This window comes from Oreochromis niloticus, linkage group LG1, assembly GCF_001858045.2.
Source record: "Oreochromis niloticus isolate F11D_XX linkage group LG1, O_niloticus_UMD_NMBU, whole genome shotgun sequence".
In the NCBI taxonomy this organism is placed as follows: Eukaryota; Metazoa; Chordata; class Actinopteri; order Cichliformes; family Cichlidae; genus Oreochromis; species Oreochromis niloticus.
In genome coordinates this window covers 490,719-509,417 of record NC_031965.2, presented here as the reverse complement: position 1 = coordinate 509,417, position 18,699 = coordinate 490,719, and the positions used below count along the sequence as shown (strand labels likewise).

Below are 18,699 nucleotides of genomic sequence, written 5' to 3'. Positions count from 1 at the left end.
ACTGTAAATTATAAATTTTAAATTGTTATTGATCCCTTTACCCCGAGTCCTAAAGTGTATATTTATTTTGTTACTCTTCTTATATTTATTGTTTGTTTACTTGCACTGCTGTAACTGGAGCCTCGTCGTCTCGTCTCTCTATATGCTGGACTGTATGTAGCGGAGATGACAATAAAGTTTACTTTGACTTCAGCAGCAAGCAGGCCACGGGCGGATCTAGAAGGGTGGCATGGGGTGGCAAGTGCCACCCTAAAATGATCCCTTGCCACCCCAAGTGCCACCCCAGTTTTGCATATGACAGTGTTGTTTATTAAAATAAGATAGCATTAACAATTTGAGCGTAGTTACAGTCAACAGTGAATATAAATGCTAAAACTGAATATATTGGATAGTGTTCCCCCCCCTCCACCATTAACAAATGGTTCAGCCCATAGCAGGACCGGCTTTTTTCTTGTTATCAGTAGCGAGCGATGCTTATGATTGTGCCAGAGCACATTTTGAACAACACCATGGGAATTTCGGATTTTACACAGATGGTTGGATGTTACACTCTGGAAATGGAAGGAAGGTGAGTGTTATTAACCCTCCGTGGTCCACGGACACGCTGCACCTCCAAATCACATGACTATTTTAAGCTGACATAGCAACAAGCTGCAGCCACGCTGAGTCTCTATTTCAGCCCACATTGAAAGTTCGGACTTCAAAGTTTTTAAATTTTAATTACAGGCCAGTAAATCCAGAGTTATGATAATATATATATAAGCCACGCTTTTTACTAAATACTGTCGTCACGTTTTTTGTGTGTGTGGGTTTTAAGCGTTTTCTAAGGAAAGCGCGAAAACAGTAAAGAAAGGGAAAAAAGCCACCTGTTTCCTATCGGTGGAAAAATGCACCATGTCGACCAATTTAAAAAAAAGTCAACACGTGGGATTTGGTTATTTAGGAAGAGGGAAAAGTTTTGGGAGTGAGAGAGAGAGAGTTTTTAGATGTGGGAGATTTGTGACGTTTAGTGTGGAGTGTATAGTTAGTGTGTTGTGTTGTCTTGTGTAGCTGTTCTGTTGTGTAGTCGTTTTGTTTTGTGTGTCAGTGAGGGCACTAATAAATGTCACAAAGGCACATTTGCAACGTAAACACTGTCACTAAGTAGAAAACCAGCGGAGTGATACACCTCCTGTTGTCAGGCCTGCAGGTTTATCCCTGTGCTGTTCTCCTCTGTCTTTTGGTGGAAAACCTTTTTTTTTACTGGCACACATCATTTGTGGGGCATCTTATTGCGACACCTGATTGTTCTCTCATTTTAGTTTTAGTAATATTTTTAAATGGTTGTACAAAATGAAAAAACGGCAGGTGTATTGGCTGCATTTTTAGATAAATAGTTGTATATGTTTACAAAATGTATAATTTATATTTGCATTTCAAGTTATAAAAATTTACTCAACATGTCTGTGGGTTTTTTTACAGTAAAAAAATACTACTAGGATTTTAAGTTCTTTGTGTGATTTCAGATCAGTGATACTAATGCAGTATGTCAGTGAAAAAAACAACTAAATTCAGTTGAGCTGAAAAGAATGATACCAAACAAGGCAAGGGGGAAGAAATTAAATGAAACAATTTGAGGGTGAAATACAAACGTGAACTCAAAAGGAGTCAAAAATGGCCGGTTGTATTTCAGACCTCAGTGGGTTAATCCAACAAATCATGAAAAATTAGGTTGAAATATTTGTTCATGACAGTGCAGATTTCTGACATTTTGTGTAATTTAAGCTGTAACAATGTGATTGATTTCTAACAAAAAACAGTGAAACTTAAGTTAGACCTGTGTTTGTAAATGAACCGCCCCATGTTGTGTAGCTTTCTGGATTTTATACTTATTGGGCTACATATTTATTTATTATACAGGCTGTACAGTACATAAGATCAAAACTCACATGTTTTATGTAACTAAAGTGTTTAATTATGTGGGCTACAGACAATAATTAAGTTATAGACTATATTTATATGAAAAACGTGTATTCCTGCATTTGAATCATTTTAACCATATGTAACCACCTGCATATGTGTTTGGGAAAAAAAGGCTTTGATTTTGCCACCCCATTTGATTTCTTTGCCACCCTCATGCCACCCTAAGAAAATTTCTCTAGATCCGCCCCTGAAGCAGGCGCACCGAGGACTCTCGCGCTCACTTTTCGCGTATAGAATTTCGAAAAAACATCGGTGCAAATTAAAAGTCTGTATCATGATGTCTGCTGTTTTCGTGTTTGTTGGTTTGTTTTTATTTTGTTTTATTTTGCGGGTTGATTATTAGATGCTGCTCCAGCCAGCCAGAGAATCCCCCGCCGCCCCGCCCTCTCCTCCCTGTGCAGCAAGCAGCAGGCGCACCTCGCAAGCGGAGGGCGCCCTTACTCCCAGCAAATGGGCGATAGAAAACCGATCGGTGCCCCTGCCATCCCCAGTATGCGATTGCTGATGTCGGGGCAGCATGAGTATGGACAATTTTTTTTTTTTCTTTTTTTTGCCGATGCCCGTGATGCCGCCCGTGTCGCCCGTATCAGTAACCGCTACTGGTCGGCAACACAGACACACTGTAAAATGTAATTCTAGATGTTTGTTATTTCAACATATTATTCTATATCAGTTTGACGATAGATGACTGAAGTTGTTGTTATAACATAGAATTACAAGTTAAAAACGTCCCAATTACACCAAAAAAAGCTAACTTGAAAACTCATGTCCAGCTAAATCAGAAACTTATGTGAACTTGACAATGTGGGTAAGTTGAGCACAGCAGGATTCAAAACTGCCTCACGTGACTCCTACCGAGGTGCATCATGGGGAATTGGCGGTTAACGACATGCTCACTTTACTTGGACGTTTTCTAATCGTCTTCTTTGGAATCTGCTTTCAAGGTGAGTAACATTGGTTATAACTATAAGGAAAGAGAGCTACAAAAGTTGGAACATGTTTTGAATTTATGGCATGACGTGGGTTTTCTCTTTTACCGAAATGTTTGCTTTAGCTAATGTAACTTTAGCCGACAAGGTCCAGCTTGTGTGTCATGACCAAACTTGACCTAATAAACTGACACATGGCCTTTTTTATGGGTTTAATGTGGCACTGACCAAATCACAAGTATTGTGCCGCTAGCTTTAAGGTTGTGCACTCAACCACTGTTGCGATATTAGCAAGCTAACTCAGCTAATTAATAAAGCTTATTTCATATTGTCTTTGTACTTGTAAATTTCTTTCAAGTTCACAGGCTGTTGTATTTTGGTGGAAGTTCATTTTGGCAATATTTCCAATAACTGACTGGGTTCAAAAAGAACTTTTTGGCAGGACTCGGATGCTTGTTGTCATCTGTTTACCCCTATGTAATCACTTAAGTTGTTATTAACTGCTGCATGCTAAGCTGCAAGAGTGCACTGAGGACTGAGACAAAATATGGTCTACAAACCAGCATTATATTAGTTTTTATCAGATAGTCCTCCAGTGTGTTTATTTTTTGCTTTAATTCTATTGTGCAGTTATTTGTTACCCTGAAATGCTTGATGCTTAACAACAGCTCACTATTTTAACTTATTTTTGAACTCTTGTGACTAGTATGACTAGATTGTGTGAGTTTCCATACTAAAAGAGCTGTAGTGATAAAATAATTGGCATCAGAGACACTGATTTTTGGCATGGTATACTGCAGAAGTTTTTGTTTTTTTGTTTTTTTGCATAATTTACCTTTTAATTAAACTGCATTCCCTGTATTGTAACAAAACTAATATTGTTTATATGTCAGAAAATTAGCAAACATTAATAAATGGCGAAAACAATATAATTATAACATATATTTTTATTTTACTTATTTTAGGTCTGTGAAGCCAAACTTGATGCTGGGGATTTATTTTTGTCAGTGGAGTCAAATGGTAAGTTGCAATTTGTGCATTTTGTCATACTGGAAACACCACAGATTATATTGTAACTTAATAGCTCTGTAGAACAAATGATATAAAGATTGTAGTGTCAGGGTACTTCTTAAGAAGTAATATGGCACTATTGATGATCACATGCAGGTGGCATAAACTAAATATTCAGACGTGCTACCAACAAATGATTCATTAACAAAAGCAATGGAGCAGACTGTTTAGGTTCTTGTGGCTGTAATAACATCCATAACTGCAAGTTTGTCATTAATTTATTTTCACAGGTCTAGATGATCACGTCTGACTTTGTCATTTAAATGAGGTGGACTTGCAAACTTTGCACTTTTTGGGGGTAAATTGCTGTCCACTACATATACACAGAATGTGCACAGTATTTCAGATCTAAAAAGGGAGTATGTAATGGACTTGCTGGCTTTAATGTAAAAAGCCTGTTGTGTAACTTTAATGAGACAGTTGGACTAAAACAGTATTGCTCACAAGGTAAACATCTGAGGAATAAGGAAATTGTTACTTGTCCTTTTACTCAGTGTTCTTTTAATCGCACGTTTACTAAAGTTTTACATCACATAAGTCATTTTCACAATCATTCTACTTTAAAAGATTTCGAGACAGAGCTTATTGTTCTCTGAACTTCCTTGTTTGCTGAACGGCAGGTAAAGTGCATCTTTTTGTTTGTTTGCTTTTGTGTGTTTGTGTTTTCTCTAATGGGCCTCAGATGACTGTTTGCTTAAATTTGGGTCTCAAAGAATCTTTTTTTTATTCTGCCTGTACTCTCCACCCCTCTTCTTCTATTGCTCAGGTTGAAGCAGAATTTGCCCGTCTTACATCTGTTGACCTGAAAGGGTTCCTTTTTGCTGTGCTTGACCATTATGGAGAGGTTCGTGGAGCTGTACAAAATCAAGAGCGGCATAGGAGGGCTAACTAGGCTCATAAAATGCTTCGGTGATGATGTAAGTGTTCAACTGCGAAATCTAATCCTTTGTTTAAGTTTTAGGTTATCCACTTCAACTGATGAACTCATTGAAAGAAAGCTGATAAGTAAAGTCTGTGATCATATTTCACAACCGGACATTTAGTGTGGTAACTTTTACAGAATCTGTGTATATTGGTGGCAGGTTGGATATCATATTCTACTTGAATGTCCTGATAAGCCTGATTCAAAATCTCCAATGATAATCATATATTGATGGAATTATGTATCAAAAAGCTGTGAATTTGGAGCTGTCTACATGCTTCATAAACACTGTTTAAAAAGTGTTTTTGTTTTCTTTTTGACTTCTTTGACCAGAGCCCTACACAAAGGAAGAGGACAGAGGACCTCATTTTCTAAAGGAAGATCCCTCACACACTTTCAAGACTGTGAAGGTTAGCATTGTTTCTTTTAGTAAATTTAATAATGACAGCACCACAGTGGATTTTAAATGAAACATATGGCATCTATGAAACAATAGATGCCACATGATAACATGTGTACTTTTTCCTCACCAAATGTATTATTACAAGATCTTTGACACTGGATTTGGTCTAGGTTTCAGAGTAACTAACTGGCAAGCTAGCATTGAGATTATTAGTGTCTTGTGTTTATTCATGTCTTCACCAGGGTCTTTGACATTTCGCTGCTGTACTGTTCACTTCAGCTTTACGTTTGATTTCTCACATTGTATATTGTAATGGCAGAGATATTAGGATATTTAAGGGGCTGCAGTGGCTGCTACAGCTGTGGGGGGCAATACTTTGGTGAAATGTCTTGGACCCTGGAAAAGAGACTGTGTAGACTGGGTAAGCAATTAAAGGTTACTGGCCGAGAGTCATTGGGCAGCTGGGTAAAGGTGGATGTTGATATTCAGTGCCAATTATGCAACCTGTTCAGCCATGTCTATATGCTCTTTTTTCATGCTGTTAATATAGGGGGAAAAAATAAACTTTAATCAATAAACTGATTAAAGAAGCATTGTCTATGGAGCCACAATCTGATCCTGTAGTGTAGCTGCAGTTTGCACATTTCATGTATTCTCAGCCAGATTTGGTTTAGAGCACAGCCAATATTTAGCATAAGTAGATTTAAATTCACACACTGGTGATGGCAAGCTACATTGTAGCCACAGCCACCCTGGGGCGCACTGACAGAGGCGAGGCTGCCGGACACTGGCACTACCGGGCCCTCTGACCACCACCAGTAGGCAACAGGTGAAGTGTCTTGCCCAAGGACACAACGACTGAAACTGTCGGAGCCGGGGCTCGAACCGGCAACATTCCGATTATAAGACGAACTGTCAACTCTTGAGTCACGATTCAGTCATCCACCCATGTGTGTGAATGACTGAATGTGTAAAGCACTTTGGAGTCCTTGGGGGACTAGTAAAGCGCTATACAAATACAGGCCATTTACCATTTAAATTGAAAATTTTGTTTGAATTCTGTAATTGAAGACATGCTCAGTTATTTATGAACATGGTCTTTGTTTAAAGCAAGAAATGGATTTGTAACATGGGGGTGCATATCTCATTCTGAAAAAACTTTAACAACTAATAAGTGTTACCCAAAGCCAATCACCATCATCCAAAGCATCAGTATGGCTCTTCTTTGGAAAGACATGAATTGTTAAGCACAAGGGATATTGTGTAATTGTAATTGTGTAATTTTTTTTTTTTTTTTTTGTCTTTGAACCCTTTTATAGCCGACAGGTATTGAAGACACGTTTTCTAAGAGGATGAAAGTTGGCATTGCGATGGTGAAAGAAGAAGACATCATCGATGTGTTGGTTGTCCTTGAGGCGGCAGTAATCCTGTCTAATCTGAGGGATGTCTCAAGTGCCATTTCCATGCTGATGGGCCTTCTTTTTGCCCTCAACATAGACTATCCAAAGGAACTTAAGGACATCTTTGAAGTCATTCAGAACATCCTAATGAACATTGGTGGAAGGCAGTGCATCTCACTAGTGCATGGTCTAAGAAACAGACTCTTGCAGAAAGCCATGCAGAACTGTAATTGTATGATCCTTAGTGTTAAGGACAGTTTTTATTTTACTGTTTGTTTTTTTATTCTTGCAAGTTCTCATTCTCACTTTTGTATGTCACTAAATGACTACACTTTACATTCCAGATTAGACAATTACTCATTTGTTCATGGTTTAAGAAACTTATGTGAACAACAATATAATGGTGGACTCTGCAGATGCTTATCTCATGCAAGTCAGTAGTTTTTCCTTTGTTTTGCAATTGAGCAGACTCAAACTGATGTTTCTGAAATATCCATATTATCAAATGTTTCAGAAGCATGCACTCATTTTCAGAGATATTGGTTCTGTGGAATTTGTTGCAATTGTAAACGAAGACAAATACAAGAGTTTGATGTCTTACTTGTTATAAACTGATCTTTACTGTCACTTATCAAAGGTTTTGTACTATTTTAATATTTCAAGTTTTATGCTAACAGGTGTGACTGAGCACAATGAAGTTTAAAAATTTTGTAAATGTAAAGAATAACTTTTCTAAAATAGCAAGTGTCCTGTTGATACATTACATTAATGCAGACTTTATGTTGTTACTTCACAAGAATCACTACTGCTCCGAGAGTATTGGTCAGAATTTAATCTTCACCCAAACTGGGCTCAAGACCAAGTTCAAATTTATTGTTTCACAGGGAGCAGCCTTTGAGTTTTGATGGATTGTGAGAAAGATGAGCTACGTCACTGATTTTTCTGTTTCTCAGATGACTAAGATGGCACAATAAATGGTGAATGTTGGGCGCTCATGAGTAATTGTCTTGTCATGTTCTTAAAACAAACTTATGTACTATGCTTGTATGAAATGATCAGATAGACTTTAATGGAATCTGTGGGGTTTTATTTTTTTTTCTGTAAACAACAGAAAATTTATTTAAAGGAATGTAGATATTTAAACCTGAGATCTAAGATAAACCTAACAGGTAGTTTTGCTGAAATGGATGTTAGAAAGCTAAAAAAACAAAACAAAACTTAAGATGTTTAATACACATTTTTCTTTACATCCAGTCAATCAACTCTGATAATTAAAATGAAACTGATTTACAAGTTCACTCAGCTACCTTAAGGAGCTCAGTTAATTAATACACTTAAATCAACTTAGCTAACAAATTATGTTAGTTAAGCTAAAATAGATTCCTAAGTTAAAAGAACTACTAAAGTATTTGAATTAACTAAAAAACCCAAGTCAACTGAACTAGGACAAGAGTTTAAACAATAGATTATTTTAATTTAGCTGAAAGGGTTTTCCCAAGTAAAAATGACAATTAAAGGAGTTGAACTGACTAACAAATCTCAGTCAACTAAACTAAGACGAAAGTTTAGACAACATGTAATTTTTCATTAAGATAACAATTGGTTGTGTTATAAGAACAAACTCTATTTCTTGACTTAACTTAAAATTTTAAGGCAGCCCTTTACCTCATATTTTTAAGTTGAAACAACAAGTTATATTTTACAGTGCAGAAGCACAAAGTGTTCCTGTCATTGTTTGGAATTTACAAATACTGAGGTACTCCACCCAGCTTAAACGGACGCTGCCACTCCTGATCTGTGCAACTGTTGCAGTGAACTCCATTTCTTCATCACCTTTACAATCATCATTGCTTTGCATGACCTGATGCAATTTCACCAAGAAATATACACATATGCACTGCCAGTCAAAGTTTGGACACAGCTTCTCATTTAATGGTTTTTCTTTATTTCCATGACTATTTACATGGCAGATTATCTCTGAAGGCATCCAAACTATGAATGAACACATGTGGAATTATGTAATAAACAAAAAAGTGTGAAATGTTTTATATTTGAGATTCTTCCTAATATCCACCCTTTGCTTTGATTACTGCTTTGCACACTCTTGGCATTCTCTCCATGAGCTTCATGAGGTCGTCACCTGAAATGGTTTCCAACAGTGTTGAAGGAGTTCCCAGAGATGCTGAACTCTGATTGGTCCTTTGCCTTCACTCTGCGCTCCATCTCAACCCAAACCATCTCCACTGGGTTTAGGTCAGGTGACTGTGGAGGCCATCAGCACTCCATTAGTCTCCTTCTTGGTCAAACAGCCCTCACACAGCCTGGAGGTGTGTTTGGGGTCATTGTGCTGTTGAAAAATAAATGATGGGATGGCATGTCGCTGCAGGATGCTGTGGTAGCCATGATGGTTCAGTGTGCCTTTAATTTTGAATAAATCCAAAACAGTGCGACCAACTGTTGGGGATTTATTTTTCACCCCCAGCAAAAATAAAAGGAATTAAAAAAAAAAAAAAAAAGCCAAAAAATCTCTTTCCCAGTTTTATTTTTTTTTACATTTCACATACAGCAGCTCTGTTTGTATCAAAAGCAGTCATGTTTGACCAGTTGAAATGAGAAACTGACAGCCCCAGGCCTAACACACTGATACAGGTACAGGCTGGGAAATAACATTACTGTACTATGATATTTCATAATCATAATTACATTTGATAATTTAAAGGAAAATTCATTTTTTGTACAACTAAGGACAGTAAACAGGTGCATATTTCTTAGAAGGAACATATCGTCAGATTGCACATTTTATTTCTGACAGTGAAAGTTTTGTGAAAGCTCACATTATATAAACTGAATGGAAAATTTTGATCAGTTAAAAAGTTGAACATGGCGACCTGTCTAACTGTCACTGTTGGACAGTTATAATAAATGGACAGTAAAACATGGGTTTCCTTTAATGTGTCCCCCTGTGAGGAAACATACATGTAGCAAAGCTGGTAAAATTGAGACCCTGTTAACCTAGCACCTTACGCATTTCAAAAGCACAAAAACAACTGTTACTAAAGATAGAGCTGTGCATATCAAACCATGTATCATACATTATGATGCATATAAATCAGCATGTACTCTAAAAAGACTGATGCTCAGCAGCATCTATAGCAGTATTTTCTTGTGGCCTGTACAGAGAAATCGATGACGTTACTTACAGAACGAGGGGCGGACATGGAGGGTATGCATTTAGGTGATGGATAATGACAACAAAAAACGTAAAGTGATAACACAGAAGTATTCAATAGATAAATGAAGAATTTTCATGTCTGTGAGTCTGCTACGGTCAGATTCATCATTAAACAATGAGCCTGAGTAAGGACATCTGCGTCGACTCATCGGCAGAGAATTCATATTACAACACACCGACTAGCATGTGGCCCAGGTGGCACACTTCAAAGACGTATCCACCTCTTAAGTCTGGCATCATTAGCCATTTCAGGGTCCAGACTCTTCCCTGGTTTCCTAACTCAAATACTGAGAGTTAAGAATGGCCCAAATATGTTCATCTTCAATGAAATGTTTACCTGTGGCTGCTATAAAGTTTAACATCCATGAAAAAGAAGATTTACAAATAGAGCTGAAGATGACGGGAAGTTAGCTCACTACTCTCCATCTAAAGATGATAAACCATGTTCAGACTCCTCTGTCACTTTGGACATAAATGAAGACAGAAAACTAAACAGCAGCAATGTTTGCAGGGTTTTTTGAAGTTGGGCTAGCTGGTGGCTAGCTACAGAGCTACCGTTAGGATAATATTAACACAGTAAAGGTAAAGGGGATGAATGACAACTTTTTTCCCCTCGATAAAAGTTCATGTGAGCATCCCCGATGGGCAGGGACAAAGGAAACCTTACGGCAGGGAAAAAGACTTGGAAAACGAGCCAGAACACCCGATTCATCTGGTTGATTCATCTGCAAGGTTAGTCATTAAACTGAAACACATGGTTAGCGCCATTTTGTGCCAGTACAGCACTGACACAAGAGATTTTTCCTTGTTGGGTTGAGTATGAAGGGTAGTTATGTTTGTGGTTTGATGTGCATGTAAGTAAGCTGTTATATCTGTAAACTGCTGTGATGTGCTAAGTAAAAGAAAGACTACTGTACTGTATAAAACAGGTCTGATCACGTCTTTGGACATCATCTGGTTACATTGCTCAATAAACTCAAATTTGTGATCCACCAGACTCAAACAAGCTCTCCTCCGCACTGCTTTCATTCATAAAATGCTCAAACTCTAACATCCTGGCTAACAGGTGGATTTTCCTGATTCAGCTAAGCTAGCCAACAACGAAGACCCAGTGGGAGAGAGTAAAAGTGGACATCATATACTTGGTTTTTTAAGATAAAAGACACTGTTATAGTCAGAGGCAGTACAAAAGTGACCCTTTAGTTTGCTGAGTTATCTACCATAAAGTAATGTAAGTCTATTAGCTGCAACCAACCCAGTAATGTCACGTTCTGTACTGCCACAAGATGGCACTAAACATGCTCTAAAAACTTAAACACGTATTTCTTAAATCCAGCTTCACGTACAGCAGGGGTGTCACAGTCCAGTCCTCGAGAGCTGCTGTCCTGCAGCTTTTAGCTCTATCCCTACTCCAGTGCAGCTGAATCAAATGGTTGGATTACCTCTTCAGCATGCATCAAGTTTGGCAAAGGCCTGATAACAAGCCATTCATGTGATTCAGGCGTGTCGGAACAAGGATGCGTCTTAAAGCTGCAGGGCGGTATAGCTTTCAAGGACTGGAGTTGGACAACCCTGAAAGTCAATTTAGAGTAGGGCTCTATGGTGTAAATTAGCCTTAATACATTTCATGTCCACTTTATTATGCTGGTTTGGAAGACACGAGGAAAATTCCTGATCCTAAGCTCCATGTACCCGTTGAAATCTTCTGCACAGAGTGACTCTTTTCTGAAGCGTTCCAATAGTAAAACTTAAACACCTATTTCTTAATAATAATTGGTTTCTGGCAAGCTGTGAGCAAATGGGCTATAGTAACATTTTTAAATATGAGCATAAAAAGGTGCTGCACGTGAATAGCACTAAAAAAATAACAAAAAAAACACAACCCCACAGAAGCTGACAATGACTACGGGTTATTAGTGGCTTTTTTTATATTAAATAAAACGAGATACAAAGTAACACAACACGTTAAAAAGGAAAGACCCTTGATGAACGTAGTAGGAGCTTGGACCTGGAAGCAGGATTAATACGTCATCACTTAACAACCAGATAACAAAAACACTACTTCGCCGTCAGCTCCTGTGTCCACAGTGGAGTCTAGGCCTGCTCCCAACTTATCAATTAAAATTTGCATTGACATGGTTTTTTGTACTCTAACCTATAGACAAAGCATAAAATGGCAAGATTTACATTATTGCTTTACATAATTTATGGCTAAAGTTAGGTATAGAAATACTTACTGTTACTGGGCTAAAGACTGAGACGTGATGAGATGAAGCAGATTGTACAATAGCAATAGGGATGGCAGCCAACATAGGTGGACTGATATGATTAGGACTATGATAGAACTGACTGAAAGAGTCGAGTCTGTAGGTGGAGAAGCCTGCAAGCTTTGTGACCCATTAAACAAAATCAATCATCTGTAATGTGCTTTTACAATAAAACTTGACCAGCAGGTAAAGCAGGTACATTCTGAAAATGTAACCAATGAAGGTAACCAACACAAACACATCCTGTTTTAACAGAAAAGCATCCTGAGCTACAAAAATATCACTTTGTGTAAAGATTGCAAATTAAATTCGAAGTATCAGCATTAATCTCAGTTTTAGATGTTTCGATGACACACTTGACAAAGAATCAACCAGGAACGGCCACAGAGCGAGCCACCTGGGAGGTGGTGCAGGTAATAAATCATGTATGATTCTGCATCTCTACACTGTTTCAGCCTTAAAATAAATGTATACATTTCTTTAAATTACAGCACAAAACATACAGACGATCCTACCACCCAGCAGATTATCCAGTGATGATCATCATCCAGGTAGTTTTCTTTCAAATAAGGTGAAATTTAGTTTTACTAGGTCATTAGTAAAAATATAATTAACCCTCTGACATGTAACTCGTCATAGATCGGTGATGTGGGCGTAGAGCTCGACTCTGGAGGAAGAGAGTGGAGGATGTTGGACAATCCTGCACCGGCCGAGTCCAACAGGATGTCAAAGGAATCCATCAAACTCTACATCTCTGTGACTTTGATCACAGAGACTGAAACCTGGATTTTTCGCTTGCCAGTATCTTATGTATCATAAAACATTTATTTTAATATGTAAATAAGAATATTTATATATAATGAACTTACAAAAAAAAAAAAAAAGAATTCTCATTAGATCGAACGAGACATTTCTCAAGTTAAAAATCAGTTTCTGGCAAATGGAAAACTCTCTTTTAGAGTCAGGCTTGACTGACCTGTTGAATCATCCCGTTTCCAAAGTAAAATCAGTAGTCTTGGTAACTTCTGCTCTTTGGTGTAATGCTGTCTGTGACTTCCTAAAGTCTGAAGCCATGCGTTGTGTTTCTAGTGGGTTTTTTTTATTAAGATTCAGAGGAGCCCACTTCCACAGTCTGGGACCTGTGACTGGTGTGTTTTTGCTGCCTAAGAGGCACAAAAACAACCAAACAGAAGATATTTGACAGCAAGTCTCGTGGATTCATTCACTGTGACTTTCTTCTGTTGTGATGCTTCACATGGGTAAAAATTCCATAAACAGGGGTGGACCTTAATCAAACGCTAATCCTGCTCTCAAACACAAAGTGGATGATGGAAATACTTCTTCCAGGGCTCGGTGATCCAAACACTGAATATGGCTGAACATTTTCTCTCTCTCTCACTCACTCAGTCACTCACTCAGTCACACACACACACACACACACACACACACACTAGGCAGTGGAGAGACTGCCTTTAGTGCAACATCCCTTTCTTCACACTGCATAGTTGTTGTTTCTTCCTATGAGGCAGGGTCAGTATTGCTCCTCAAAGCTTGTTTTTTGTAGTATTGCTCTTATTATGTAGAATTCTACCTGACTACATGTTAACATGATTTTTCTTTTTGAAAATACAGGAGGGATAACACATGTTTAATTGTTTCTTGGTTTTTACTTTTGTAATCCTCTGTGTAATTTGTAAAGTGTGTCTGCTAACCTGAGTGGAGGCTTGCTGCATATTCTTACTTTACAGGGAAGGGAAAGCTGCAGTTTAAATGTTGCATTCTTTTTCCAGCATCTAACAGAGTAAAAAGTACACACAAAGTAAAATATACAGCTCCTCAGTGTCACAGCCACCAGGTGGTGCTAAAGATTTACTGCTGTGAATATCTGCAAGAGGTGCCTGGACACAGATGCAACAGATGGGCAGCTGAGGAGGCGGTGGCGGCTGGGTGAATGCGAGGGAGGATGGGGGGGGTCACGGTGAAATCATAGAGACTGGATCTATGGCTGTTAAATCTCTGCTGCTGAAGGGAGGAGGACCTGCCGCATGGGTGTTTTAATTACACAAAATTTAACTGATAAAAATCCTTCGTTATAATGGGTAAAATTAATCAGCTGTCTTCCTCATGTTTACTATTTAATTTGTCTCCTTGGCTACAAGAAAACACAACATTAACATCTAAAACAGAGAACTTTGGGGATTTGATGCCTCAGGAAGGATGAGGCCCCAATATAATCCTGCTGACAGCACTGCACAGCAGTTCATTAATCATCAAATCAGATTAAAAAAACAAAAGAAACAACTCATCTTCAGGTAAATTCAAAGAAATAGTGACTGATGAAGCAGAATCTGTGTTTATCCTGTGTTGTTTCATCAGCTCCACCCTGGGCCCTGCAGTGAAAGTTAGGACGGAGTTAATGACAGTCACACAGGGCGGATACAACATGACGTAAAAGCTCTACAACTCTTCGACACGGCAGACAGCTCGAGCTAAAAATAACATCAAATATAAGGTTTGCATACACAGGGGGCCCACACATGTACACCAGAACACGTCACCCTGGTACAAAAGTGTGGTGTGCAACCGCCGAGTTGTTTTGATGGCAGTACGAACATCGTGGCACACAAACAGAACCAGATTTTGCACTGTGCGCCTCACAGACACTGGAAACAAACGCAGACTGGTCCCAGACCACTGCAGAAACAGGAACAGCTTTAATTTAACTTTAATTTAACACATGGATTCATTTGAGTTTTCTTCTTTTCTCAGTTACTGATTTGATATTTCCTTAGTGGGCCTAGTAGACTGTATATAAAAGATGGACGACCAGCATGACATTACCCATCGTTTTTGAACCTTTTGAACCTGCGTATGAGGTATCAGCTGATGGTAGCAAGCTTGGTTAGCAAGCTGCTATGGATGCAATGCACAGAAACACGTGCCATCTGCTAGTTAGTAATAGACGTATAAATTACTATAATTTCACTCACCAAAAACAAATCACAAAGCTTGTACGGTTTGCACCTCACAGCAGCACATACTAATTGTCACATAATTTAAATTAAAGGCAGACAGCCATCAATTAAGCAGCCATGACAGTAGGATATAGTTAGGGCTGGATCACGTGACCCTGAATCCTCCCTTAGTTATGCTGGCATAGGCTGCTGGGAGATTCCCATGATGCACTGAGTATTTCTTCAATGCATCATGGGACTTGTTTTAACAGACCTCTGCACTGAATCATATCTGTTATTAATCTGTGTCTCTCTTCCACAGCATGTCTTTATCCTGTCTTCCTTCTCTCACCCCAACCGGTCGCAGCAGATGGCCCCGCCCCTCCCTGAGCCTGGTTCTGCCGGAGGTTTCTTCCTGTTAAAAGGGAGTTTTTCCTTCCCACTGTCGCCAAAGTGCTTGCTCATAGGGGGTCATATGATTGTTGGGTTTTTCTCTGTACCTATTATTGTAGGATCTACCTTACAATATAAAGCGCCTTGAGACGACTTGTTTGGCGCTGTATAAATAAAATTGAATTGAATGACTTTAAGCTAAATGGATGGGAAAAAAAACTACAGATTCCAAAATAAATGTTTGTATTGTTTTGTAAGTTTGGCATTCCAACATAGGAGTCTCTGTGCACCGACTCACTTTCTAGCCTCAAGTGGTGATTACAGGAACTGCAGTTTTTGTCACTTTGGAACTGGCTTCCTGTTTCCACGCTGGAGATCCCGGCTGTGGTGCTGTGCTATGTATCTGAGCAATGACTCATAGTATCTTCAGTTACAAATAGCACTGAAAATGGTGCAACTCATGTCACTGGATGGAACTCAAGAGGACGTTGGGATTATTTGATCATTTTGCTCTAATATCAGCTGACACTATGATCAATGACAATCAATAACATTTCCACAAAGTATCCAAAGTTGTAGAAGCAGCTGTGTGAATGTGGTGCTTTTTATATGCACTCACTCTCACAAAGGATAAGAACAATTTTACTTTGCAAATTAAAATTAGGAAATTATTTCTGCTACCTTTTAATCTTTTGATCATCAAGTAAAACTGTCTGTGGACAAGTAAATGGATCCAACATCATCCTCTCCAACAAACAGTGAAAAAAACAACGCAGAAAACTCAAAGCTTTAACAATCAGGTAAACAAAACAAAAACAAGTTTCAGTTTGAGTACTGTTAGAGGTGAGTCTGATCCAGGTTCAGAAGCCTGGATACACGACGTGGGTTAATGAGACCACCTGACTCCTCAGAGCAAACTCACAGACACGAGAGGAGGACGAGGAGGAGGAAAAACAAACTGAGGAGAAGATGAAGATGTCTCCCTGTGTCTGTGTCAGGTGTCCAGGAGATGAAGTACAGCAGCCGCACAGTCGCCATCTTCGGCTGTGTGAGACGCCGCCCCGTCCGCAGTGTCTATGGAAACTGGGCGCAGTCTGTCTGGAGACACCGGCTTTGGTGCCAGTCACAGTTCAGTTGCTGCTCTGCAGGGTCAGTTCAAGGTCAGCACCGAACAGCTCCTTATAAAGAGGAGGGAAGTGCGTTCGAACGATGTCCGGGTAAACGGCTCTGAATGTGCACAGCTTCTCCGTGTGTCGACTGCACAGCGAACGCAACGCTGACGCCTTACATCTGAGCTGATGGGAGAAAGGAGAAGAAAGAAGCAAGGAAAGGGAGGAGAGGTGATGACAAGGAAACAAGAATAGACAAGAGGAGACAGTAAAGAGAAGTTAGGATAGAAGCGGAGAAGGGAAAAGGGAAGATGAAGAAAGGAAGTGGGAATAAATTAATGTTTAGCTCTTTAGAATAATGTGATCACAAAGAGTCTGCCACACAGTATTCTACACCCTTAACTTCACTGGTGCTCAGTGGAGAAATATGAGTTATAGAGTTGTACTTCCACACTTGTCCACAACAGGGCACTATAGAGCTATTTCTCCATTAGGCATGCCCTGCTGGATTATATCAAATTCAAATTCAAATTTTATTTGTCACATACACAGTCATACTCAGTACGATATGCAGTGAAATGCTTAGACAACTGCTCGTGACCTAAAATAAAAGACTATGAGTAGGATAGGAAATAAATATGAAAATTAAAAAGGGTAAATTTAACTAGGAAGGAATAAAATAAAATGTAAAAATTAAAGTCGAAAATAAAATAACTGTACAACAAAATACACAATACACAAATACACAATATAGAACTATATAAGAATATATGATGAAATATAGAACAATAACAGCAGCTGTACAAGTATTAAATGGAAATGAAGAAATGTAATGTCCAGGGTTGTGCAATCCACATGTGTAAGTGTCTTGTGCAGTGCAAATATGCTTAAAGTGATTTAAGTGATAAAGTGATTTGATTAGATGACCATGCAGTGTAGTTGTGCAGTGGCCACTAGTGTAAACAACGTCCAGAATGTCCAGTGTGTGTGTAAGAACCATATGTGTGGGTCAGTACTATGTGGTGGTGTGATTGAGAGACCGTATCGCCTGCGGGAAGAAGCTCCTCCTCAGTCTCTCTGTGTTGGTCTTCAGGGAGCGGAATCACTTTCCTGACCTCAACAGAGAGAACAGTCTGTTGTTGGGATGGCTGAGGTCCTTCACGATCCTCCTGGCCTTGGTCCAGCACCGCCTGCTGTAGATTGACTGCAGGTCAGGGAGCTCGGAGCGGATGGTGCGCTCAGCTGATCGCACAACCCTCTGTAGAGCTCGTCTGTCCTGCATGGTGCTGTTCCCGAACCAGGTTGAGATGTTTCCCGTCAGGATGCTCTCTATGGTGCAGGAGTAGAAGTTCCTGAGCACCTTGGAGGGCAGTCGGAAGTCTCTCAAGCGTCTGAGGTGGTAGAGACGCTGTCGGGCCTTTTTCACTACGGTGTTGATGTGACAAGACCATGACAGGTCCTGCGTGATGTGAACCCCGAGGTATTTGAAGCTGTCCACTCTCTCCACTGGGCACTCGTTGATGACAGGGGTCCGGTAGTTCCTCTCCTGCTTAGTGCTGAAGTCCACTATCAGCTCCTTTGGCTTACTAACGTTTAGAAGGAGGTTGTTCCTCTGGCACCAGTTCTCCAGATTCCTAATCTCCTTCAGGTAGGCCGTCTCATTGTTGTCAGAGATCAGGCCCACCACGGTGTCGTCAGCAAACTTAATGATGGTGGTGGAGCTGGTAGTGGCCACACAGTCATATGTGTACAAAGAGTACAGCAGGGGGCTCAGAACACACCCCTGGGGGGCTCCAGTGCTGAGAGTGGTGGAGGCTGAGACATGTCCGCCCATCCTTACTGCCTGTGGTCTGCCAGTTAGGAAGTTGGAGATCCACTGACACACAGATGAGCTGAGTCCCAGGTGCTCCAGCTTGGTGGTGAGTGTGGAGGGAATTATGGTATTAAATGCAGAGCTGTAGTCGATGAAGAGCATTTTAACATAATTCCACCTTCTAGTGTCCAAGTGAGTGAGTGATGTGTGGAGGAGATGAGAGATGGCATCGTCTGTGGAACGA

At 39.6% G+C, this 18,699-nt stretch overlaps 1 protein-coding gene across 4 annotated transcripts in view; it reads right to left on the bottom strand.

Annotated features, from left to right (window-relative positions):
* Window positions 1-15,654: 15,654 nt before the first annotated feature.
* Window positions 15,655-18,699, bottom strand: part of LOC100695157 (nuclear receptor ROR-alpha) — a 186,109-nt gene continuing 183,064 nt past the window's right edge. For all 4 annotated transcript variants that reach the window (XM_025903100.1, XM_025903646.1, XM_005457379.4 and 1 more), the window contains one exon: window positions 15,655-16,828. In XM_025903100.1, the coding sequence (XP_025758885.1) occupies window positions 16,664-16,828 (165 nt within the window). In that variant the 3' untranslated portion in view covers window positions 15,655-16,663. The remainder of the gene's footprint in view (window positions 16,829-18,699) is intronic.